The 25461-nt window shown below is 48.3% G+C and overlaps 1 protein-coding gene across 2 annotated transcripts in view; it reads left to right on the top strand.

The window, feature by feature from the left end:
• Nucleotides 1–22293, top strand: part of Chat (choline O-acetyltransferase) — a 42360-nt gene extending 20067 nt beyond the window's left edge. For both annotated transcript variants that reach the window (XM_033761898.1, XM_010622508.2), the window contains exons 8-15: nucleotides 6395–6564; nucleotides 8666–8766; nucleotides 9861–9989; nucleotides 11497–11619; nucleotides 12742–12883; nucleotides 13002–13064; nucleotides 17025–17162; nucleotides 19134–22293. In XM_033761898.1, coding sequence (XP_033617789.1) covers nucleotides 6395–6564; nucleotides 8666–8766; nucleotides 9861–9989; nucleotides 11497–11619; nucleotides 12742–12883; nucleotides 13002–13064; nucleotides 17025–17162; nucleotides 19134–19403 — 1136 coding nt within the window. In that variant the 3' untranslated portion in view covers nucleotides 19404–22293. The remainder of the gene's footprint in view (nucleotides 1–6394; nucleotides 6565–8665; nucleotides 8767–9860; nucleotides 9990–11496; nucleotides 11620–12741; nucleotides 12884–13001; nucleotides 13065–17024; nucleotides 17163–19133) is intronic.
• The last annotated feature ends 3168 nt before the right edge of the window (nucleotides 22294–25461 follow it).

The raw sequence follows: 25461 nt of genomic DNA on the forward strand, positions 1-25461 counted from the left end.
TTTATGGCCCTGGATATAGCCTATCTTGCATGTGATTCATGAGTGCTACAAAAGAACATGCATTCTGATGTCACTGGGTGAAGTTCTCTCTGTCAATTAGACCCTGTTGGATGTTGGTGGTGCTGAATTCTGTTGTGTTCTGGCTGATTTTCTGGCTACACTTGTCTCTCAACTGTTGGCACAGGGGTGGTAAAGTCTCCAAGATAATGGTAGTTTTGTTTTTTCTTTTAGTGAGGGAGTTTTGACTTCACATATTTTATGGCATTGGTACAGGGGAAGAGCTGTAACTCCGAAACCTGCTAGATATCTAAAATGCAAGTTCGTGTTCTCTAAAATCAAAGAATGAACTCTAAGAAAAACAGAGGTTAAGATCTGGAAAAATTTATTGAGAGAAAGATAGTTTCTGTCTAAGAAAGACAGAAGCGGGGTGGGAAAAATGGATTGCCAGACCACCCTATTTCCCAGGGGGCTTTCATGGAGCAAAGCCACGAGGTGAGATGGGTTCAAGGTGGGAAAAAATGGTGGTCAACTAGTAAGATTACACGTACAGTCCCTGAGGTAATATTGATCCAATGGGAAATCACAAGGTGGGACAAAGCTACTATCAACCGATAGGATTATGCCAAGTATAGTCACTTAGGTAATATTTATTAAATGGAGACCAATGGGGAAGCAAGTCACATAGCAAGCGTACAAGGAACAAACAAAGAATCTTCCCTTGAAGGGGTGAGTAAGATCTTGGTCCCCTACCCAGGTGACTGATACCTATTTAGAATATCGATCACTATGGTTTGTCCTTAGGGGAAGCACTTGGGTGTGGTAGTTTCTCTTCTTTTACAGTGCTGGCTTTCCAGGAATATATGTGAGCTCCTCCAGGGCCTGCCCTGTCTAATTGCCTAAAAGATATCTAATTAACTTACCTATCTCCAATACTATGTTTTGCACATATTAATTCAGGATTGCTATCTTCTTGGTGGATTTACTTTTCATGTAATGTCCCTTTATGACTTTGGTACATTGTTTTTGTTGTTGTTTTGCAGTTTAATTGATCTTACACTTATATATTAATTCCTAGTTTCTTTTGATTAATGTTTACATGATATGTCTTTTTCCTTTCTTTTACTTACAGTGAACCTATAGCATGATATTTAATGTGAGCTTCTTGCAGACAGCACACATATTCTGCCAATGTCATTTTTTTGTTTGTTTGTTTGTTTCAGGGATCAAATTCAGGACCTTGGGCTTGTGAGGAGCAGCACCACTGAGCTAGATCCCAGGCCCTGTCATTTTTTAATCAGTGTATTTATTTACATTATTTACATTTAATATAATTATTGATATGTTAGGGTTTAACTGTCATTTTATTTTTTGCTCATTCTGCAAAATGTTCTTGTTTCATTTTCTTGCTTCCCATGGGTTACATGAATATTTTTCATAACTCTATCCATCCATAGTGTTTTTAGTATAATTTTTTGGTAGCAGTTCCTACAAGTGTTACTTTACATGTACAAAACTTATCATAGCCTATTGGCATTAAAATTTTATCAGCTTTTCAGTGAAGTATAAAAAGTTTTCTACCTTTTATATCCTTTTTTGTCTTCCTTGCTTATAATTCTTAAATAATTCCTTCAGATATATGTAGAGCTATGTGAGGCATAATTATAAGTTTTGCTTTGACACAGAAACACAATTTAGAAAACTCAAAAGAAGATGGAAAATAACTTTATTCACTCAGATTTTTCTCTTCCCCCGTTCCTTCTGCCTTCTTGATGTGTAGGGTTCCTTATCATTTATTTCCTTTCTTTTAAAGAAACTCAGTTTGATCATTGTTTTAGAACAAGTCTCCTAGAGATAATTCTCTTAGGCTTGGGTGAAAGAAACCCAGCACCTGCCAAGGATCACTCCACACACTGACAGAGCTCCTATGAGAGATCGTTATTAAGGAGCCGAGGTGGCATGGTGGCCCACTCTGCGGAAAGAGAACGAGAGAGAGAGAGAGAGAGAGAGAGAGAGAGAGAGAGAGGGAGAGAGAGAGGGAGAGAGGGAAGGGCCTTGGTTATATATCGGGTGACTGGTGTAGGCGGGTGGGGATTACGTCAGCTGCACGGGCAGCCACTCAGGGGCCACTCTTGGACATTTATTTGCTATGCAGAAAAGCCTTGTTCGTGCATGTGCCGGTCTCATGAGCAGTGATGCGTGAGGTAGGAAGTGGAAACTAAGGTGAAGAAGGAAGATATTTATCGGAATGGCGGCAGCCATGCCAAAGCACTTATCTTACATTGTGTGTGTGTGTGTGTGTTGTGGAGCTGGAGATGAAACCTGCTGTGCGAGTGCCCTGCCTGACCAGCACCAGTTCCTTTCCATGTGAGAGGATTCCAGTTTGCACTTCATTTCTGAAGGATCCCGAACTCTGTGTGACAGTCCTTTCCTTCTAGAGCGTGGACAGTTCCATGCCACTTCCTTCTGTCCTCCTCCGCTTCTCACAAAAAGTCTGCTGTTATTCTATTGCTTTTCTCCTATGGGTAACGTGTCATTTCTTTCAAGATTTTACTCTGAACTGGGCATGGTGGCACACACCTGTAATCCCAGCACGTGGGAGGCTAAAGCAGGAGGATCACTTTGAGTTTGAGACCAGCGTGGGCTACATAGTGAGTTCCAGGTCAGACTCAACTACATAGTGAGACCCTGTCTGAAAAAAGAAAACAAAACAAAAAAGATTTTACTTTGTCATTGATTTCCAGAAGTTTGATTGTGGTATGGGGGGGGTGTTTTCTTTTGATTTATCTTGTTTGTGGTTAAGTTCCTTTCTTGAACCTTTTCATTTTTGTCTCTTGCCAAGTCTGTTGAGTTGTTAGACATTGATTCTCTGAGTACTTTACTGTTCTGCTGTCGTCTCCTTTGGGGAATCTGATAATGTGAAAGTTCAGCCTTTCATGTCTGTCCCCATAGACTATTTTAAAAATTTTCCACTCTGTTTTCTTATTGTTGAGATCCACTGGTTCTGTTGTGCTGTCTTTAAGTTCTTCAATTCTCTTCTCTGCCACCTAAGTCCTGCTCTTGAAGCCATCTGCTGAGCTTTTTACTTTTTTCATTTCTAAACTTTCTGTTTGGTTCTTATTTATGTTTTTTTTGTTCTGAGAGTTTTTATTTCTTTGCTGAGATTTCTGGGTGCTTTCATTTGTTTCAAAAGTGCTCAGATTGGGCTGGGGTTTTAGCTCAGTGGTGCTGCCTCCTTCCTTGCAAGTGCAAGGTCCTGAGTTCAGTCCCCAGTACTGCAAAAAAAAAAAAAAAAAAAAAAAAGTGCTCAAATCTTATTGGTGCATTTTCATGATTATTTATTTATTTATTTATTTATTTTTGGTTTTTTGAGACAGGGTCTCACTATGTAGTTGAGACTGACCTGGAACTCACTATGTAGCTCAGGCTTGTCTCGAACTCACAGCGATCCTCCTGCCTCAGCCTCCTGAGTGCTTGGATTACAGGCATGCACCACTATGCTGGGGCATGATTACTCATTTAAAATATTATTCATATAATTTTAGCGTTTCTATCACCTCAATTAACATTGATGGATTCTTTTTTAATGCATGTGGAGATTTTCTAGCTCTTGGTATGATATGTGATTCCCAACTGAACACTGGGTTAGTGTGTTATGAACTGTGACTCACCGGACACTGCTGCCGCAGGCTGGACGGCCACATGTTACAGGTGGGGACTGCCTTCTAACAGCAGGTGAAGGCAGCATCCAGGCTCCACAATTGGGCTGCTGATGATCTGGGCCAGCAATGCCTTGTCACTGTAGGTGGGGTTCACGCTGCCTCCATGGTCTCACTGATGCTGTGCAGTGGAGATTGGGGGAGACTGATAGTCTCCCTGTGGAGGTGACTGTCCAGCTTCCATGTGAAATGCTGCTTGCCCTGGCAGCCCTAGGAGTTGCAATGCCACCCTGCAGACCAGTGATGGAAGAAGTCTCCGCCTCCACTGGGGCTTTGCTGGCAGGAGGTTTGGGGATGAGAAACTCAGTTTTTCCCAGTACTTGGCTGAAGCAGGATGTCTGTTACCTAAGAGCCTTATGTCTTGAGAGACTGTCTTTTTCTGGGTCTTTGGGCAGTGAGTGAGAGGGCTTGTTTTTGAGTTTTCTGTTGTGTTTTAGTGTTGTTTTCAGTACTCATTTGAGATTTCCTGTTGCTGGCTTTTTTCTGCTCCAAGTCTGAGGGTGAAAGATGCTAAGACAGGATCGTAGAGGGTTAGAAGCTCTTCACCCCAGAGAAGAAGCCCAGTGCCTCCGCCTCCCCAGCTGTGAGGCGGCAGGCAGCACAGTGGAAACCTGAGCTACACCCATGTGCCTGGTAGTAATGCAGAGGAGACAGGTGTTGCAGAGAATGATGCATGAGTCTGTGTTCCCATGGAGGTGGGCATGGCAAGGGGTGTGTGTTTGTGAACAGGTGTGCATTTTAGGAGCAGCACCTGAGACCTCTGCAGCCCTGCAAAGGCTGAGGAACAAGATGCACACAGTTATCTTTGCTCACCTGAGTCAATCAGCCTGCCAGTGGCCTGGGGCTCCCAGAGCCTCCATCCTCTGAAATTCCTGCAGGGTGTGGATGTCAGAGCAAGCTCCTCTATTACTCAACTCCCACATCTCATTCCCAAGCCCACTCCCAAGCCAGCTCCTTGAGGAAGATGGATTTGCCACATTAAGCGAGCCCCGATGTGCTCTGGGAGGTTGCTGTGAGACAAATGGCTCCTGCTGTGCACCCACAGCCCACCGCCCCACACCCACTCCACTTGGGCCAGAGTCACATGGATGAGATGGGGTGTAGCTCATTTTCTCCTCACACGATGAACTTGTCAGCATTTGACCGATCAGCACAGACTGCAGGGAGTTCATTTGCAGGGCCACCTGGCTTCCCAGGGCTGCTGTCCTGTCCTTATCCCATTTCTCTCTGGGTAATGAGCCAAGACCTTGTTCCTGTCGGGTGCTACTGAACAACCAGGCCTGTGCAGCCTGCACACCATGGAGAGGCCTGGGCCCTCCTTGGGAGCCTCTCTTGCCTGGATGCTCTGTTCTGCCCAGGCCCCTTTGGTGACTCCCTGCTATTTTCAGGTGAGCTGTACTCTCCAGGACAAGCATTCACAGCTCTGGATGATCTGCTCAACCAGGCACTGGGATCCAACCCAGCTCCCCCTGTTACTAGGTGATCATTCTCAGCCCCATTTATAAGTAAGGCCTTGGAAATGGCCTAAGTCAAGACATTTAGTCTCTGACAATGCTTACTCCATGCCTATCAGTGTGCATACTTAGCCTGGTGCTCACACCAGTAGGTGGTAGGCAGGGTAGTAAAGACCCATGCTGCCCTGTGCCTTCAGACCCCAGGGCATGGCTCAGGCCAAGATGCTGTGTGTGGGGGGGTGGGAGAAGCCAAGACATATGCAGGAGCCAACAGGTCCAAAGGGGTGTGGGAGTCTCCAAAACTCACCCAGACAGGAAGGGGATGGATGAATGGATGTCCCAAGGGTGTGCTGGCTCCTCAGTGTGGAAGGCCTGGGTGCGATACATCTCCTTCCCCAAGGATCTGCCAAAAATATAAGGCAAGGGTAGGGACATTTGTGGACACCTGTCACAAACCTGGAGAAATCACCTGAGCAGAGCAGGGACTGGCCAGGTGGCCATGTGCCTGGCATGGACTGAGGAAGTTGGCAGGAAGGTTTAGAGACTAAGCAGCCACACCAGAAGAGAGAGCTTTCCTCATGCCTGGGGAAAGCAAAATGGATACCAGAGTTCCTGCCATCAAACCTGCCTTCCAGGTGGCAGAATGGAGGATGGTGGGGAGGACAAAGGATAGATACTGGTTCTTTAAGGAGGCTTTCTGGAAGCTGTCTTAGAGTGTCTGTAGATTTTGTTGGCAGAATTTGACAGCTAGCTGCTCCTGGCTATAAAGAGAGAGGCAGAGGATGTAGCTTTCAGTGGTAGCCCATGTGCCAAGCTAAAGGCCAGGGCTGCTGTGAGTGAGGACCTCAGGGTCGAGCAGTCAATGTCACTGCCATAGAGTGTGCCGTGGCTCCATTTGTACCCCCACCCCGCAAACCAACCTCTGGGGCAAGGGTGGCAGTGTGTACCCTTCCTTCTAGTGCTCATGGGAAACCCTAATTATATTTCGGCCCCAAATCAGATCTTTGGAAATCGCAGCTCAGGATATATGTGTGCCATGCACATGTGGGGCTGGGGCCCCCTTCATGCTGGGACTGGACTGGACCGGCAGGGACCCTGGGCCAGGTTAGAGGTCAGGATGGTTCCCTGACCTCACTGCCCCAGGATAGCCACTTGGCTACAGCATGGGCTCAGGGAGGGCACGCAGGTGCCAAGGCCGCCATGCTTGCCTGTCCTGGCCTGCAGACTCCACCAATCGTGACTCGCTGGACATGATCGAGCGCTGCATCTGCCTGGTGTGCCTGGACGCGCCCAGTGGGGGGGACCTCAGCGACACCCACAGAGCGCTCCAGCTTCTCCACGGAGGGGGCTACAGCCAGAATGGGGCCAACCGCTGGTACGACAAGTCCCTGCAGGTAAGTGTGCTCCCTATGCCCTGCACAGGTCCTCTATGGTCCTGGGGCCTGGGGCTGGTGGCCAGAAGAGCAGAAGGGCCAGAGGCAGGCTGCTGGTCACCTCTGATGGCCAGAGCTCTTCTATGTGGGTAGCTGGGCCAACTGAAACTCCTTCTTCATCATCCTGCGGCCTGTGAGGGAAGCCCTGGTCACACCTGGGGCTCGAGCTGACTGGAGTCACATCTGGGCACCCAGGGCAGAGCGTGCCATGGTCCCAGCATGAGACTACTGAGCACCTTCAGCAAGAACTGTGTCTGATCCCTGGGACACCAGCACTGCCGAATGTCTGCGAGCTGGGCTGTTCCAACACGCTTTTTCTTCATCCCTGAGCAGCAGGGCACCTGGCATCTCTACAGAAAAGTCCTAAAATGAAATTAAGTAAAATATTTCATGTTTTTCCTTCTCATGACATCACCTACCCATGCAGACAGGGATGAGTTGAGTCAGACTGTCCTTCCATTTCCCCATCCTCTACCCTAACAGGCCAACCCCAAATATGACCTTGCTATTTTTAAAGCCACCGCACTCACACAAGGGCTGTGCATCCTTCTAGATTGATGTTGCTCCCTGCAGTGTGCATTTCTCTGCACCTCCTTGTCTCTTTCCCTCTTACTCTTATCCTTTTGGCTGGTTGGTGCATTGATTCCCCCACCCCCACCCCCGCCACCTAGGGGAGTCTGTGCTGCCTCCAGGCCTCTTGGGTGGGCAGGACAGAGGACCAGGGGAGTCAGGAGGTTTGCTGGGCTGGATTCTGGAGGTGAGGAGGGATGCTGCATTGAGGGACGGCTGCTTGATAGCTACACTGTGGAGTGACAGTAAAGGTTGCAGCCTCTGGTCCATGATGGGGATTGGGAGTGTCACGGAGAGAGGCTGCTCAAGTGTGGGTGGGTGTTGTGGTCCTGGGAAGGGGTCCCTGTGGCTTATGGATGCGGGATGCGTGCCCCTGGGTGTGAAGAGTGGCAAGGTGGCCCTGTTCTGTCTGGCCTTTGTACTCAGTGGCAAGTGTTGTCCTGTCACTTCTTTCCCCTAGGACCCCTATGCACTGTGCCATGCTGGTCAGATGCCCATCACTGTGGAAACACACCTGGAATAACTGACTTATGGAGACACAGTTCCAGAGGGTTCAGCCCATGGCCACTTAGTGCTATTGCTTTGGGCCTGTGACAACACGGGATGTCATGGCTGAGATGTCTGGTCACCTCATAGTGGCCAGGAGGCAGAGAGACAGGAAAGCATCCAGTCCCAAAGTCCCCTTCAAGGTCACAGCCCAGTGACCTGACTTCCTCCCAGTAGGCCCCACTGTCAACAGGGTCCACACCCTGTAGTACCGTGGACTAGGGCCCAAGTCAAGGGACTTCTCTGGACATTTCAGATCCAAACTATAATAGCTCCTTTTCCAAGTCAGCTAAATAAAGCCTTTGTGAAGTTGAACAAAGTGAAATCCTAAGAATCCTGTCTAGTGTCTCAGTATTCCATATGCACATTCTCCCTAGTCTCCATCTCCAGCCGGCAAACTGGACCTCACTTGGCCAGACTTAAATGAGAGCCTCTTGAAGCCCATGGAGCCAGAGGGGCTGGACAAAGCTCCCGCAGCTGCCGGGTCAGTAGGAGTAGGATCTGGGGTTCTGATGGCAGCTAACAGAACATCCTCTGTCCACAACCTTCCCTGCACAGGACATCCTCCATCTACTTCTTGTCCTTGGGAATCTGCTCGACTACCAAATCCAATTGCCACATTTTATCATCTTGTAGTGCAGGACCAAGCAGCTGCTGTGGGGTGGGCAGAGGTACCTTTCTGGGAATAAAATCAATGGTGGCCAAACACACAGACAGAGAGGCCGCCATGGGGTGAGGCCTGTGCTGTGTGCGGGGAGGGGACAGGCCAGGTCAGCACACAGGGCCTCTGTGGGGAGGCTGCCCACCCAGCCCAGTGCTATCTAGAGACTCCCACTGCTGTCACTGTAGTGCTCCCTTTGGGAAGTGCTGTCCCTGGTGTCCATGAAGGAGCGGTGCCCCCAGCTGGGTGCAAGAGCTGACCTGGCAACTGCCCCCTCTGCCGCAGTTCGTGGTGGGCCGAGATGGCACGTGTGGCGTGGTGTGCGAACACTCCCCATTCGACGGCATCGTCCTGGTGCAGTGCACGGAGCACCTGCTCAAGCACATGTGAGTCTGGGGATGAGTGGAGGGGATCAGGAAAAACCAGGAACCCCAGGGGACTGTGTCAGGCTGGAAAGTGGTTTAGCAAGGGCTGCATTTGGAGAGCAGCATGAACATGGTATCATGAGACTTACAGGCCCAGGTTGAAAATGTGCAGGTCCCAGGAGACATTGAGGGCTGTTGGGGAGAGGGTGGGATGAGGCCTCAGGGTGTCTGCTGTGGTCCTGGGAAGCCCCATCACTTCCTGCTACCTGTCCAGAGCCAGTGCTGCACCTATGTGACTGGTGCAAAGAGGTCCCTAATCCTGGGCTGCTCTGTCCCCACTCACAGGTTTGTTCTCTCTCTTCAGCATCTGTTCCTGGCTTCTAGTTCTCAGTTTCTTCCATAAACCCCTTGGGGTCACTGGAAACTAAACCACCCTCACACACAGAACAACACAGCTAGCTGCTATGTTTCTCTCCAAGCCTTATATGAGCATCACTGCTGTAACTGGTCTAATAGGAGCCCAAGGAGAAGAGATACTGTGGAGGCAGGAGGATCACAAGTTGGTGTTCAGTCTGGGCAGTTTAGCCACTTGATAAAATGCTGTCTAAAATGGTTTTAAAATTTTTTTAAATGGCTGGGGATGTAGCTGAGTGTAAAGGCGTTGGGTTCAACCCTCAGGTAAAAAAAAAAAAAAAAGAAAAAGAAAAGAACGAAAGGGGACCAGGAATTTAGCTCAGTGGCACCTTGCCTGCCTTGCAAGCTCAAGGTCCTGAGTTCGATCCCTAGTACCCAAAGAGAGAGAGGGGGGGGGAGGAATGAAGGAAAGTAAGGAAGACAGGAAGAAAGAAAGAAGGAAAGAAAAGAAGGAAGGAAAGAAGAAAAGAGGAGAGCACGCTCTTTGGAGTTGGGCAGGCTGAATAGAATCCCAGCTGTGACACTCGGTGATTTTGGTGGCTTCTCTGACTTTCTGTTTATTCACCTGCACAGTGGTTTGGGGTGCAGCTCAGCCCCCTGAAACTCCAAGGCTGTACACACCAACAGCTAGGATGTATGTAGAGTTAGAAAAAACAATCCCCCTCCAGGTGTATGGCCTCAGTCTCCCCTCTGTGCTGTAGGATGAAGAGCAGCAAGAAGCTGGTCCGCTCAGACTCTGTCAGTGAGCTGCCTGCACCCAGGAGGCTGAGGTGGAAATGCTCCCCAGAAATCCAGGGCCACCTGGCCTCCTCAGCAGAAAACCTCCAACGGTAAGGAGGTGCCCCAAGTGTGCCCAGTGAACAGTCGTCTGGGACAACCCAAGGACCTGCAGTTCTACCTCCCCAGGCTGCACCCCACCTGCACCCATGGAAGAGATGTAGTCAGACTAAAGGGAGCCGGAACTCTGGGAAGGCGACCTTGCTGAGGTGTCTGTCGTTTCCATAAATGCAAATGTGCAGCCACTTCCCCCACAGGCTTTGCTTCACTGAGCAACTCTGAGACAGGATCCTCCCTGCTTCATAAACATCTGGTTTGAATAGGTCGTTTGAATGCTTCAGTGTGTGAAGTTCACAGAGTGCTTAGCAAGGGGCCTGTGTCCCTGAAAGATGGGTTAGGCCCTAACCTAATGGACCAGGCTGGGGGAGCTCCAGAGTATGTGGGACCTGGGAAAAGAGACATAAATGTGCACAGGGTCTGTCCTCAGCCCCCAGACCTACGATGTGTGAGGCCGGAAGTGCCAAAGCAGAGGCAGGTGGACAGACCTGAGCCCATAGAGAAATGGAGGTGAACTCTGCTGGACAGTGGCCAGGGTCTTGCAGAGGCAGGTTGGCCCTGTGGGGGAGTGGAGAACCCTGATGTTATGGATCTTGCAGAGCCCCGGGGCAAGGACAGAAAGTTGGTTGCTGTCGAGAACCCAGATGGCCCCTGCTTCTGAGAATGAGAGCCTGGGGGGAAGCAGGAGCAGCTCTGGGAATGGGGTGTGATAGGGTAGGGTTCTCCTACTCAGCTTTGACGGTGGTGGCAGTCTGTCCAGGAGTTTGTACGCAGGCAAGTCTTCAGGGCAAGCTACTAAGGGATGCCCCATCTGGTGTGGCCTCAGAGTCCCTAGTGAGAGGAAACTTGCAGGAGGGCAGGTGGTACAGGCCTGGCTGGACCTTGCCCTGGGTATCAGAGGATCCCAGACTCCCCACAAAAGAGAAGAGGAGACAGTGAGGATGGTGGGGCTTGTCTCCATACAGAGGTGGGGACTTGTCCTGTCATTCTAATGGTGACAAAGGCCCAGGCATATCATGGGAGGCTGTGCACTTTCTGGATAACACGGGTTTGGGTCACTGGTGAAGTCCTGGTGGGTATTCTGAGTCTTGGGGAGCAGGCATCCCTTCCCCAGAGTCTACTGAGCTACAGGACACACATACCATCTCCTTGGTCACATGAATGGTGGGGCCTCTTCCAGGCTTACCCGTGGCAGGGAGTATATTTGTGGGCAGCTTGGCCCTGCCCATTCAAATGTACTCACCCAGCTTTGCCCACTGCCTGCTCCCTGCAGGACACCTCTCCTCCTCAAGGCACTGCCACTTCTGCCGAGCTGGGCGCTTTCTGCTCAGGGAAGCCTGGCCTCATGTGCTCCTGCCACATGCATTGTCAGCATGTCTGTGACTGCCCAGGTGTTCTTGGGGACAGGAACTGTGCCCTCGTCCTGCAGAGTGGCAGGCCAGGCTGGAACCACGCAGTGGGTTTGGGGCACTTGTGACTCAAGTGCCTTTCTCTGCCCTCCAGAATAGTGAAGAACCTGGACTTCACCGTGTATAGGTTTGCTGGCTATGGGAAGACGTTCATCAAGAAGCAGAAGTGCAGCCCCGATGCCTTCATCCAGGTGGCCCTGCAGCTGGCCTTCTACCGGTAAGACCTATGACAGTGACTCCAGAGTCTGGCGCAACCTGGGCCAGAGAGTGACAAAGCTAGCCTCAGGAAGGAGTGAAGTACACACATGCAGGGACAGCCAAAGTGACCAAGACCTGGCCCCCCAATTCTGCCATCACACAGCTTTGAGATGGGCCAATCAGGCTGCATTGCTCACCACCCTGAACCTCGGGTGCTTATTCGCCCGGCCCTCCCACCCTCCACCTCCACTTCCTTCCTGAAGAGCCGCCTGGGGCTCCATTCCACCCAGTTCTCCATTCTACCTCAGTGTCTGCCAGCAGTCCATGCAAGAGGCAGGGCCAGGACTTGCTGTGTGCCTCTCGGCTGCCCCTGCCTCTGTCTGAGCTCTGTTCCTTTTTCTTTCCCATCCCCGACACCAAGGACTGGGTTGACTGCTGGGAAGGGCATGTGAAAGCTAGGCATGCAGGCCTAGGGGTGCTCTCTCACTTCTTAGGCATTAGGAAAGAGGTATTCTCTGACTGGTGGCACCATCTCCACAGTTGGATGGCCAGGAGGCCAGAATCATCCATAGGGAGATAGGACACACATTGTACCCAGCTCCAAGGACTGCCTTATTTCAGCCTCCTTGGAGAAGAAGAGGTGCAGCCTCAGTGCCCATGGACCTGGCTGACCCTGAATGCATGACCTGGCCACAGTGCCACCTAGACTACCCCCTCCTCATGCCTGCCTGGGTCTGGAGGTCACAGCTGAATTACTTTAAATAAAACCAAACTCCCTCCAGGGTGTGAATGATTAATTGCACAATTACTCCATTCTACACTGTTCATCAAACTCTCAGTGAATCTCAGAAAATTCCAGCTTTCCCAGGGGATTGGGGATGTCGTAGAAAGCACCCAGGCACCTCCTTATTTCCCATCAGTGCAGCAACCCTACCTTCTACACGTGTGTGTGACTCTTGCTATTAAAGGCTCCTGGCATTCATCTCGGGGATTCTCTCAATCCTATCAACATTAAAATGAAATACACAGCCAAGCTGAGTCAGGACTATAATAATGAAGCCTGCCAAGGCTATTTTTCTTTCTGTGTTTATGATTCCCTGAGAAGAAATTACCGCTTGCCATTCATCTTTATCTTCTGCAGGCGCCACCAGAGACTGGTTCCCACCTATGAGAGCGCATCCATTCGGCGGTTCCGGGAGGGGCGTGTGGACAACATCCGATCAGCCACTCCGGAGGCACTGGCCTTTGTGAGAGCCATGACTGACCATGAGGCTGCCATGCCTGTAAGTCCCGTGCCAACCTGGGAGCCACCTGTAGGCCAGCAACACCTGTGTCTCTGGCTCTGTTGGCCATGGAGGTGAGATCTGAAGCCCTGGGCATTGTCTCTCTTCTCTGTCATAGGCTTCTGAGAAGGGACAGCTCCTGAGGGATGCCATCCGGGCTCAGACTGAGTACACAGTCATGGTGAGTGACATCACGTGCCTGGTGACTACAGCAGCCGTGCGTGCAAAAGCCTGTGAGGAGCTGGGGCCTGCTTGAGGCCCTGTGTCACAGCTCAGCCACCGACGTCCTGGTGACATGGCAGGCCACCCCCTCTCACAGCCTCCTCTCTCTTGCTTTTACAATGTAGGTAACACACCATTCCTTCTTGTACACCAGATCTTACAAGAGCAGAATGAGTGGTGTTTGAAATCCTTTGGAATAATAGCACACGAAATGTACAGCACTTTACAGTTTATACAAGAGAAGCTAACTATGAGGGTGCAGGGCTCCAGCCCGGTAAATGAGGGCAGCCTGTACCCTGGCACAATCACAGTAAATGAGGTGACATTTGTTCTACCTCAGACTGATTTTGCCTCTTGTTTCCTTGTTCCTGTTTATGCTACCTATGAATAGAAAGTCTTTGCTGAAAATTAATACTGACATCAAAATTGGAAGGGGAATGTCTCCCTATTTAGGAAAATAATTTCTTTTCTTGTACTACAAAGAGGATCTTCTCCATACAGAAAATAGAGAACAAGTATCTACTGGGCTGGTGATCTATGCATTAATTGCAAATCACTCTAATGTAGTCTGAAAAGGGTCAGATAACCTATAGAAAAGATTGGCCAGATTCCACTCTCTGCACTTGAAAGCAAGTACAGTGTACTTCTGGATTTTGAACCAGTGTAGATTTTCCTCTAACTCAGTCGCTAGCTCTGTAATTTATCTCAGTAGTTTCATGTTTGTTCTCTTTGGGGAAAACTAAGCGTAGCTTTCCATTACTGTAACATGTTACCTAAGATAGAGACAGATAGAAGATTTATTCTGGCTTACATTTCAGTCATGGTCAGTTGGCCACATTGCTTTTGAGCTGTGGTGAAACAGCACATCATGTCAGGTGCCCATGGTGGTGCAAAACCTTCAACTTATGGTGGGGAAGAAACAGGGAGAGGAAGAGTTGGACTGAGGTCCTACTGCCCCTTTTAGGGGACATCCCCAATGACCAGGAGATTATCCACTAGCACTTTGCCAATTGGCACGAAGCTGGGGGCTAAGACTTCATTTAATACACCAACCTCCAAGAGACATTTCAGACTCGAGCTATAGCAAGTACCCAGCCCTGAAATCCATGGATATGTTGCTGTTGCTGTTATTGTTTTCCTACTTTGTGCCATGTGAGGTACCAGGTGCTAGAAAACAAACCCTGGAACTCACAAACCCTATCCTCAGGGAATCTGGCTTGTGATTGGAGAAGTCCTTCATAGTTAAGTTCAAATCCCTGTGGAAAGAGTACTCAGGAAATAACAGTGAATATGGAGAAGCAAACTTTTCCCTCTGCTTTTGAAAGCAAGGAAGACTTTGTAGAGGAAGTGGTGCTGCAACTCAATCTTGAATGACCAAGAGAAAGAATTGGGCCCAGGAAGAACAGCAGGTGCACAGGCAAAGTCTTGAAAGCACAAAACATATTGAGGAGAAGCAAGCAGATCAGTGTGAGCAGCTTGCTGAGGTCAGAGTGCAGGAGGGCTAGACTTCCTTACCAACCTTGCTCCAGTGTGGGGCAGAAGGGCTGGTTGGATGGGAGCAGTTTGCCATGAAGCAGAGATGCCAGTTAGGAAGCCAGGCAGTATTGAAGGGCAGAGCGTGGAGAGTAAGACTCAGATGTGGTAGGGTGATTGAAGGGCTCACTGTCACTCTGAAACTTTCCAAAGCAACAGTCAAGGAATTTTTAATACTATGAATTCATGAGAATAAAAAGAATGGAAGGAAGGTGGCAGCAATTGTTTGAGCTGGAAAACAGAATAAATGACAACAGAATCAGTCAACAGTAAGAGAGGCTGGTGAACCCTGGAAATGCACAGACACTGGGGACACTCTCCAAAAATGGGGGTGCATGGGGATGGAAAGAAAGGGAGTTGCTCGATCTCTCATCTGTTTGGGCTGCTGTAATAGAATACTTAAGACTGGGTAATATATAACAGGCTTATTTCTCACAGTTCTGGAGACAGACACATAGAAAGCTAAATGAGGGGGAAAACACAATTTAATGATTTAAAGAGTGTCAGTTCTAGGGAAAACAAAGAATGCAATAAGAAAGGAAATCTAGCCATAGTGTACTACATAATACAGCTGTGAATACTCACATAATAATATCATGCACACCTCATATATACAGTGCCCAAACATTGAGAAGGATGTATATGCTTTTCTGTCTCAAGAAGATTGAACATAAAACAGGGAAATGCAGTCCTGGCATTCTTTGGGTCTGGAACAATGGAAGTGAAAATTGAAAGCAATAGCTAGAGGGTGGCAAGGAGTTGCCTCTGTAGATGGGTATCAGTGCCAACAAGGCGCCATGAGTCTTTGGCATACTTGGATTTTTAAATTACCTAACTAATTTAAATGTATGAAATTTTAAAGAAAACTATCTTCCATGGCCTTGCCATCCAGTTCTGCTGAGTGATCTGTTCTAACTTGACAAGAATAACAGACCAAAAAGATAAGGGTGGGGAAGGGAGAGGTAAAGATGGTCGATAGGTGAATCTGGTGCCCGGTGGCCTGGGAGGTAAGAGAAAGAGGAAAGAATTGGAAAAGCCACCTGATAGCTGGTGAGTGCACTTGACGGTCAAAATGAGTGATGGAATTCCCCACGATGGGCAAGGTGGTCCAGGTCACCTCTCACAAACTCTGTCCATTGTATGTGCCTGCAGCCCAGCCCTTATCCTGGTGCATGACTGCATGTTATTTGCTAGTGACATGGCTAGTGACTGCCCCCATGTGACCATAGGCTTAGTCTCTGGCTGCTCTCTCCATTGCTGCTGCAGTACTGGCAACTTTGGGCATGCAGGAGGCACTCAAAGGTCCCTGCATGAGTTACTGTCCTCACCACTCATGGCTGTACTCCAAACTACCTGTGAGCTGGTTGAGTCAGGGTAGGTGATTGTGTCTGTGGACCCACAAAACTCAGAGATTGAGTACAAGTGTCCAGGGAAATGACAAGAGCGGTCCGTCCACCCTGAGAGGGATCACAGCCCTTCCTCTCTGTCCTAGCCAGGCACATCTGAAGTGAGTTGTGGGACTAGGGTGGAAATCTGAGATGAGCGCCGGCCTAGCATGCACGAGGCCCCAGATTCCACCCTAGCACTGCCAAATAAATAAATAAGTAAGAAGAAGAAAGTGAGCCGTGGCTGTGCACCTTGTCTTTCAGACTATAATTAGGTGCCTTCCGAGAGATGGGCTTCAGCTTCATCCTTATGCATCATTCTCAGATGCACAGAACAGCTGTCAGATCCAAAAACGTGCCGTGTAAAACCAAGCAAAGTTCAGGGTGGGGCCTCAGCAGCTGCCTGGCAGCCATCTCAATAACTGGAACCCTAAGAATTCCAATTATCCTGATGCTAACCCAAAGTTTATTGCTATAGGCTAGGGATACGGATGCTCCCCAAATCTGCATCAGACCCCAAAACTGCCCCCATATAATCATGGAATCAAAAGACAACAGCAAGAACACAGTCATGGGAGAGATGGAGAACAAAGGCCTGGCCCCTTCCAGCTCACCATCACCCATAGTCCCTCCAGCCCTGTCATGTGGGGGCTCCCACTGTTCAGCCTGCATTTGATAGGAGCTTAGCTATCTTTGCAATTAAAACAAACAAACAAACAAACAAACAAAACTCTTATCTTTCAACAAGCTCTTTCCCCTTGAAGGTCAGTGGAGCCTCTTCGAGGATGCCTGCTTCCTGGGTGAAGATGGCTTCTTAGATTGTGGATCTAGTCTAAGTGAATTGATCCCAAGCCCACAATGACCATGATTCAGGGACAGATCCTGCACTCCCTAGCCTTCCTTCCTGGGCCTCCTGCTGGAGGCTGAAGCATTGGTGGAGGGGAAAGGAGAGGCCACAGAGGAGTCCGAGCCTCACCTGCTCTCTTTCCCCAACCCCCCAGGCCATAACAGGGATGGCCATTGACAACCACCTGCTGGGGCTTCGGGAGCTGGCCCGGGACCTGTGCACAGAGCCACCTGAGATATTCACAGACGAGACATACCTGACCAGCAACCGGTTTGTCCTCTCCACCAGCCAGGTAGGGCTTCTTCATTTGCAGCTGTCACCAAAAGGCCTTGTCACATGACCAGTGGGCTCTCTAAAGAGCTCAGGGATTAGAAGGCCCTGGCTGGCATCTCCCAGCCCAAACCCTGCTTCTGCCTTGTCTGTTTTAAAGAAATGCATTTTATTTTTAACTGACACAGCGTGATTATACATATTTCCAGGGTACAGAATGACATTGCAGTCTGTGTGCACTATGCGTAATGGTCAGATTAGGGTAATTGGTGTATCTATCACATTTATCATTTCTGTGTGTTAGGACAATGAAAACTCTCCACCGGCTGTTTTGAAACATTTGATTAATTGTTGTCAAGCATAGCCTCCTACTGCATTACAAAGCCACAGAAGTAAGCCCTCCTCCCTGAGTGCAGCCCACACCCTTGACCATTTTCTCCATCCATCCACCCTCCCCTGCCTGGCTCTGCCTCTTTCTTGAGCTGAGCCGCTTTTGGCAAAATGACCTGAAGCTCAGAGCCCTTGTTTTGCACTTCTCAATGGGAGTGATCACAGACTCCACCTTAGCGAAGGAGGCAGAATGGGCACAGCCATCCCAGTGCTCTAACCATGAGCACTGCGTTCTGCCCCTCACTTGAGGGTGCTGTTTCATCGCGGGGACCCTGGTGTTGCAAGCCCTCAGGCCTGCATGGGGCTGGAGACAGGTGACAGGCATCATCCTGTAGCAGGAGACTGGCTGCATGCCCATCTGTGCAGTGCTGCAGACAGCATCTGTTGGAAGAGACCGTCCCCAAGAAAGACAGGATGCAAGGCACTGCTATGGAGGGGAGGAAGTGCCCCCGCACTCACCCAGCTACTGAGGCACCACCTCGTTTGTGAAACATTGGACATGGAAATGAAAGGCCTGATGAAGCTGTGTTGGAGAATGAGAACCCACTTGGTGACTTCATTTTGTCATCACAGTAGTGAGCTCACAGCCATGAACACACAAAATCAGAACACAGCAACATAAATTCTTCAGGAAACCATCTATGGGCGAAAAGTGCTCTGGAATGGCTTTCTGACTAGCGGCTATCGCACAGCAAATATATCTGACAATTCAGTGACTCTATTAGCAAGACTAATGGTTTGTTCTGCCCCATTCAAATGGCCAGTATTACTTCAGAAGGCCAAGAACACAGCATCAGAAATCTGTGGGTTTAAACAAGCCCTGTCTGGTACCAGCCTAAGAACCTTTCCTATTTTTCCCCCTAGGAGCAGCTAATAAAATTAATTTGGGTGTAGACTTTTTGGTGGTTATTTTCCAGCTGGAAAGTAGTGCTTGTGGCTTGAATGCCTTCCAAGACACTTGCTTGGTTTGTGACCCAGCTTGTAAAACCCCAGTGCTCTGAATTCAAAGTGTCTTAGGTGCAGATCTGAAACTCCAGTTGACGGCAACCTTTGAAACGCCTGGTGCTGGGTAATTGTGTGTGGCCTTGATGTGGGGAAAAAATCCGACCAGCCATGCAATTCTGACAGTAATTAAGGATCTGGGAGAAATCAACAGAGAAGATGGGCCAGATTCCCTCCAGTTCATAAACTATTCCTGGTGGGAAGCCATCTACTGCTTGGGTGCCACCAGGGTGCCTTTTAGTAAATTACCCTGATTGCCACCATGCTTCAAACAGCCCCCAGGTGAAGGAGAAAGTCAGCCCCTGCCCCTCTCACTTGGGAGTTTCCAACCCACAGAGCAGCAGATTGCACACCCGAGAGTGGGCCTCAGGTCCCTCTCCCTCTACAGTCATGCAGCAAGATGCATTTGTTTTTATGATGCTGGCTGTGTCCACCCATGCTGAAGCAATCAGGTGATTTGGTTAATTTGGTTGAAGCCCCAGGGTGGAAATTAACCAAAGAAGCCAATCCCAGCAGAGGCCCGGGGTGTTGGGAGGCCTCCCATTCTTGCAGGTTCATAGGTTGCAGTGTGCTGTTGCTGCTGACCTGTTCTCTCCCCCAGGTGCCCACCACCATGGAGATGTTCTGCTGCTATGGTCCTGTGGTCCCCAATGGCTATGGCACCTGCTACAACCCTCAGCCTGAGACCATCCTCTTCTGCATCTCCAGCTTTCACAGCTGCAAGGACACCTCATCAGAGGGATTTGCAGAAGCTGTGGGGGCGAGCCTCATTGACCTGAGAGCTCTGTGCAGTCCGACGCAGTCCTCTGACTCCAAGTCCCTGTCAACAGAGGAGAAAGCCATGGCCCCCAGCAAGGGCTACCACCCTTGACTTCCCTCTGAGTCCAGCCCTCTGCAGCTGCTAGACCCTGCCTCATGCTTGTTCTCAGCCCTCTCCCCATCCCCACTTTCTTCAGTGTCCCAGTCCCCAGGCCCAGACCACAGGCTACATGCAAGTAACATCCAAGCTGGAATGCTGGGGGAAAAGGGTGCCTCAAGAGGTAGGGAGTGGCCTATGCCCTGGGAATGAGGCCATCCTGGATCCCAGGTGGTGAGTTCCCCAGCAAACACCTCCCTCTGTGGTTCCTCAGAATTTAATGGTCATGTTACCTCCCCTGTGGGATCTAGCAGGTCTGGAGATGTTTCTGCCCAGCAAAACAATGAGTCACTCTATTATACACCATGTGCCCAAATGAATCATGAAGGCAGAAGCTAACTCGGGGTCATTACCCCCTTTTCTTTCTGAGAGGATTTGGGGGGCGAGGCTTTATTTTCAGATTCAGAGCATCTGATGGTGGTATTCAGAGTCTGCACTGAGCCATACAGTCCTACAGACATCTGCTCCCCCCATACACAGCCCAAGTTCTTTGTGACATGGCAACCTGAGCCCCAGGCATATTTCTCCCTCAGAAGGGCAATTTCTGTTGAGTTCAGGAAATCTTGCCCACCTTCTAGCAAAGAAAAGCATGTGTGCATCAGTCCTGGAGTCAATGGGCCTCTCTGCTTTTCAGGTGGTATCAGGGACAGGCGGAACAGTCAACCAACAGCCTGGAGCAGGCAGTATCCTGCCCCTGCATCTTTTCTATGTCCTCTACCCTCCTCCCAGGACACCAACCCTGAAATGTGACCTGCACCTATGGGCAGAAACTAGGCAGGGACTGTGGGGTTTTCTCTTGGTGTTTATGTTTTTTGTTTGTTTGTTTTCAAGAGGGAGGTTTTAAAGAAAATCACTCCAACAGTGATTTCAGAAAGCGCTGTCAGCGGCCACTACTAGTGGCTGGTGTGGTATCCAGAAAAGGCCTCAGGGATGCTGACCAAAACCCATACACACAGGGCTCTCTGCTGGCCTCAGAGACAGAGACTCCCACCTTGCCAGGGCAGGACAGAACAGAAGTCAACTTGGATCATCCTGCCAGACACACCCCCACAAACACACGGTGGGGGGTAGAAGAGAGGTACCATGTTGGGGCACATTCTTTTTCATTAAATATTTTTTTTTGCTTTACCGCCCACTTCTTAGTATTGTGGATTGAACCTAGGGCCTTCACACTGAGGTATATTTCCATCTCCCTACCTTTTTTTTTTTTTTAGAAAGGGTCTTGCTAAGGTTAGGTTGCCAAGGCTAGGTTCAAACCTGTGATCTTTCTGTCTCAGCTTCACAGAGTACTGGGATTACAGGTGTGCACCACCATGCCCAGCTAGGTTTTATTTTAATTTATAGATAATATTTATGGAATACAATGTGATATTTCAGTGTATTACACAGTGACATAATCAGGGTAATTAGCAGAACCAGCACCTCACACTTTTATCATGTCTTTGTGGTGAGAACATTTAAATCCCCTCTCTAGCTGTGTTGAAATACACAGTACATTGTCACCATCTGTGGTCACCTGCTGCATGACAGACCCCAGAGCCCACTTCTCCTGTCTAACTGATGCTGGACCTGCTGTTCAACCTCTGTCATCCTCCTCCCTCACCTTCCCTAGGCTTGATTCACTGCTATTTTGCCCTTAACTTCTCGGGGACCAGCTTTTTATGAGAATGTCTAAATGGGCAGGGTATGTGAAATAGGAAAGCAGCCTGAAAAATGGGAGTGCAGAAAGGGAAGGGGAGCCAAAGCTTGTTCCTCACTGCACTGCTTTGCTCCATCTGCTGACCCTGAGGCATTCTGTATTTGGAGGTGTTGTTGTTGTTGTTACCGGGCACTGAACTCGGGACCTTGCACTTTTGAGGCAGGTGGCGGAACCACTGAGCTGAATCCCCAGCCCCCCTATGGCATTCTGAACCACCCCACCGTAGCCCATAGATCTGCAAGTGTCTCTTCTCCAGACCTTGCTCTGTAGGCACTACCATGTACTGAGCTTCTGAGGCCACAGGAAGCCTGAAGCTGAGACCTGGGCCCAGGTTAGGAGAAGGATGCCACAGAGTGAGGTGGGCCATCTGGGCACTATCTTCTCATGTGCAGACTTAACTCATTGGTCTGGGGTCCCTGCTCCTCCCTTCTGACATCCACCCTCCAGCCCAAAGGCACCTGATGAAAGTTGACCCAGAGCCTGTGCTGCCTGAGTCCTCCCCAGTTCCTCTCCATGCCTTTCCAGCTGACAGAGAGCTCCAGTGGTGGGGGGAATCAGCCTCACCCAGTTAGCAGGTGACTCAAAAGTCCAGAAACACTGTTCCTTGTGCTGTCACATGAGGACATCCCATGAGGGATGGAACTGTGTGTGCAAAGGACTTTGCCTGGCAGGGGGACAGAGCTGCCTGACCTGGGATGCCACCCCCAGCAGACACTGTTCCAGTGTTTTGTTTAAAACTCGTCCCTGATGCACAGGGCCAAGTGTACACCTGCTATCCTCAAGCACAGGGAAATGGAAGTCACTATCGTCCAGACATCAAACTGCACTATGAGATCACCCACTGCAGAGGCAGAGGGAGCACCTTCTCACTCCAAGGAAGGGCTGGAAGCCAGTTTTCCTGCTCTGATGATTGTGGGTGAACGACAATCTTTATGAAAGGCGATACTGAGCCATGGCCAAGCATCTCTGTGGGGATCCCGGGAAAGGAGGCTTTGTCCCCAAAAATATGGGAGATGAGAGAGTCCTCTGGAAAGCAATGCCTAATAAATGTGACCACCTTACACTACCGTTAAGTTGCCAAAATATACAAAGTTAAGGTTTCAGTTCTATTTTTATAAAATAGTTCTAGATTTATGGCAATATGTACATGTGTATTTATAGCCTTTACATTTTAATTTATAGATTTGTGCTTTAAAGAAATACATGTATGATAAAAGAACTGTATATCAAAAGCCCTCTATTCAAATTATTTAAAGACAAACTCTGGTGCTTGCTTCAGCAGCACATATACTAAAGACTCACTCTGTACTCAATAAAACATAATGCCAAGAAAGATGACGTCGGTCACTGTTGCTATCTTCTACTAGAAGATAACTTTTTAAGTTTGGGATACTGGGTCAACAGCACTTTGGACTTTGTCTGGGCTTGACCAGCAACAGTGACAGTGTAAATGGCTCCTGGATACATGATGGCATGTGCTGGTAATGCCAGCTACTCAGGAAGCTGAGGCAGGAAGGACACTTGAGCCCAGTCCCAGACCAGCCTGAGTAACACAGTGCGAATCCATCTCTAAAAATAAAAGAGTCAGAGCCAGGAGAGCAAAGGAGGAGCTAAGTTTCTCCATGGTGGGGCTCTGAGGTGGGAGTGAGAGCAGCAGGCCTCATGTGTTGCTTGTGATCAGGTTGGCTGTAGTGTGGGTGGCAAGGTGGACATATCCCGCTTAGCCCTGAAGCATGCAGTAGAGGGGAGCACCAGGCACAATAAATTCCTTGTAGATCTGCCTCACTGTGACCTCCGGGATATTACCCGGCCTCCGTCAACCTCGCTGTCAGCACAAACCCAACCAATCCCTCCAAATGGAAACCATGAGCTTTGGAATTGGAGCCCCAGAGGGTGTGTGGGCTGGGGTGTAAGAAAGATGTGAATGGGAGAGATAATGGTCAGAATATTCCAGGAGGGCAGAGGGAAAGGTGGAACAGGATCACAGTAACGTGGGTTCACTCTTAGTTATCACATGTATCATAGGTGGCCCCCAAATAACCAGAGGTGGAGAGAGAACACTGAGTCTCCTTCATAAATCCAACTTATCTCCTCCCTTTGTTTTTCTCTAAGTTTTCCTTAAATAAAATAAATAAGCAGCTTAAGTCTGAAGGCGAACTCCATGCCATCCATGGAGGAGCTATCCCCATGCCTGGGGGGGCTCTCCTTCTTCTCCCCTTGTTCTTCTCCTGACTTGTGCTGCCCCACCTCCCTCAGAGATTCCTCCTGCTCCTGTTCCTTATTCCTCAATGGTCCAGTGTTCTTTTGTCCATGGTCTTGATTTCTAATTCTAAGGCTCAGTGAGTAACAAGTCAGACTGAGTTATGCCCAAAGAGTCCTTCCCTCTACAAAATGAATTTTAAAAACAAAGCAAAACACCCGGTTGGGTTGTGCAGCCCCAAGGCTGAGTGCTTGCCCACCATGCCTGAAGCCCTGGGTTCTGTCCCCAGTACCCAAAAACAAGCAAACAAAACAAAAAGCTACTCGCAGGAATTCTTTTAAATATATAATGGAGTTAAAAAGAAAAAGAAAGGAAAACTCTCTCATTCCATTAAAAGAAGAGGCTTCCCAAAGGCCCACAGGAAGTAGGAGCTAAAGTTTGGTCTTGGACCAGGTGCTGAGCCATGGGTGGGGAGGTTCTCCTCGGCTGCGGGCTGAGGGGACAGGACAGCCCACATATGAGCCAAATGCCCCACACAAACCAGGCCCTCCCAGAGGTGTCCCAGGACTTGTGCCATATGCAGATGAGAAGTTTGCATTCACATGACTTCCAAGTAAAGCCTGTAATGTTAGAAGCCTAATTGGGCTGGGTCAGCAAGGACTAAAGGACCTCAGCAGAATCCAATACTGCCCGCCCCGGGGACCATTCCACTCCACTGAAGACAGTTCCTGTCAGAAAACATAAATCTCCCAAGATGAGCAGGGGAGAATTAACACCCTAAAGGCTGGCATAATTTGTGAATCACAGGAACTATGAGATAGCTATGTTCATTTTTATGAAAGAAATTGTTAAAGTGGTCCGAGACAGATAGCATATGGACTGTGAGAGATTGGGAAGAGCACCAAAGAAAAAGGGGCTTAAAATATGCTAAAATTGAAGAAACATGTAATTCTGAAACTCATGGGTCAAAGAAGAGATCATAACAGAAATTTTAAATCATGTAGAGAAGGATGGTATAGACAGCTGTGTCAAAATTATCTCAGGTCCCTCATTTATTCAAAACCTCTGAGATAAGTCATAAGTGATTTTGAGAAATTTATAACTTTAAATATGTGAGAAAAAAGGAAATATTGATGAACTAAATGTAAGGTTAAAAGTAAAAAAAAAAAGAATCAAAGAGTAAATTCAAAGAAAGTAGAAAGAAAAGATTAAAGATAAAAATAGCTATCAGCAAAAGAAAAATAAACATGACAAAAGAGAAACAAAACAAAATAAAAACTGGTTATTTGAAAAGAGTAGCAAAATAGTCAAGCCTAATAAAATCCATAAAGAAAGGAAACATCAGAAATGAAAAATATTAGGAACAAAAAGCTAACATAATTTCACCTACAGTGTGGTATGGCCATAGACAAAACTAACATAATTTCAGAAAAGCCAATACCCAAAGAATAATAAGAAAGTATGTTTATTACTTTATATCAATAAACATAAAAGTACATAAAAACATTCCTAAAGAAATAAAACTTACAAAAACAAATGCAAGAAGAAATAAAATCTCTGGACAGTCTTAGAAATCTTAAATAAACCAAAGTAGCAGCAATATTAGCAGTAGGAACAGCTTCCCACTTAGGGGTTAAAAAAACAAAAAAAAAGATGAAGCCAGGCCTGGTGCAGGCCTGTAATCCCAACACTTGGGAGGCTGAGGCAGGAGAATCACAGTGAGTTCAAGGACAGCCAGAACTGCATATCAAGATCCTCAAAAAAATAAATAAAGATTGGAGACATGAAATTTCATGGACAAGTTCTACCAAACTTTTGAAGAAGGGATCATTATATCATTACAGTTGTATCCATAATAAATAAGCAGTTACTCTTTCTCCTTTATATTCCCTTATTTATTCTTGAAAGCTAAAATAACGTTAATACTGAAGCTAGACAAGTACACAGTATCAAGAATAAACACAAACTCATTTCACCCATGTTATGTATATGCAAAATATAAGCAAACAAATGTTAAAAGATCAGGCCCCAGATTTAGCTCAGTGGTTCTGCAAACTGCCTTGCAAGTGCAAGGACCTGAGTTCAATCCCTGGTACCAAAAAAAAAAAAAAAAA

This window comes from Fukomys damarensis, unplaced genomic scaffold (genome assembly GCF_012274545.1).
Source record: "Fukomys damarensis isolate Sample0158 unplaced genomic scaffold, DMR_v1.0_HiC HiC_scaffold_1, whole genome shotgun sequence".
Classification (NCBI taxonomy): Eukaryota; Metazoa; Chordata; class Mammalia; order Rodentia; family Bathyergidae; genus Fukomys; species Fukomys damarensis.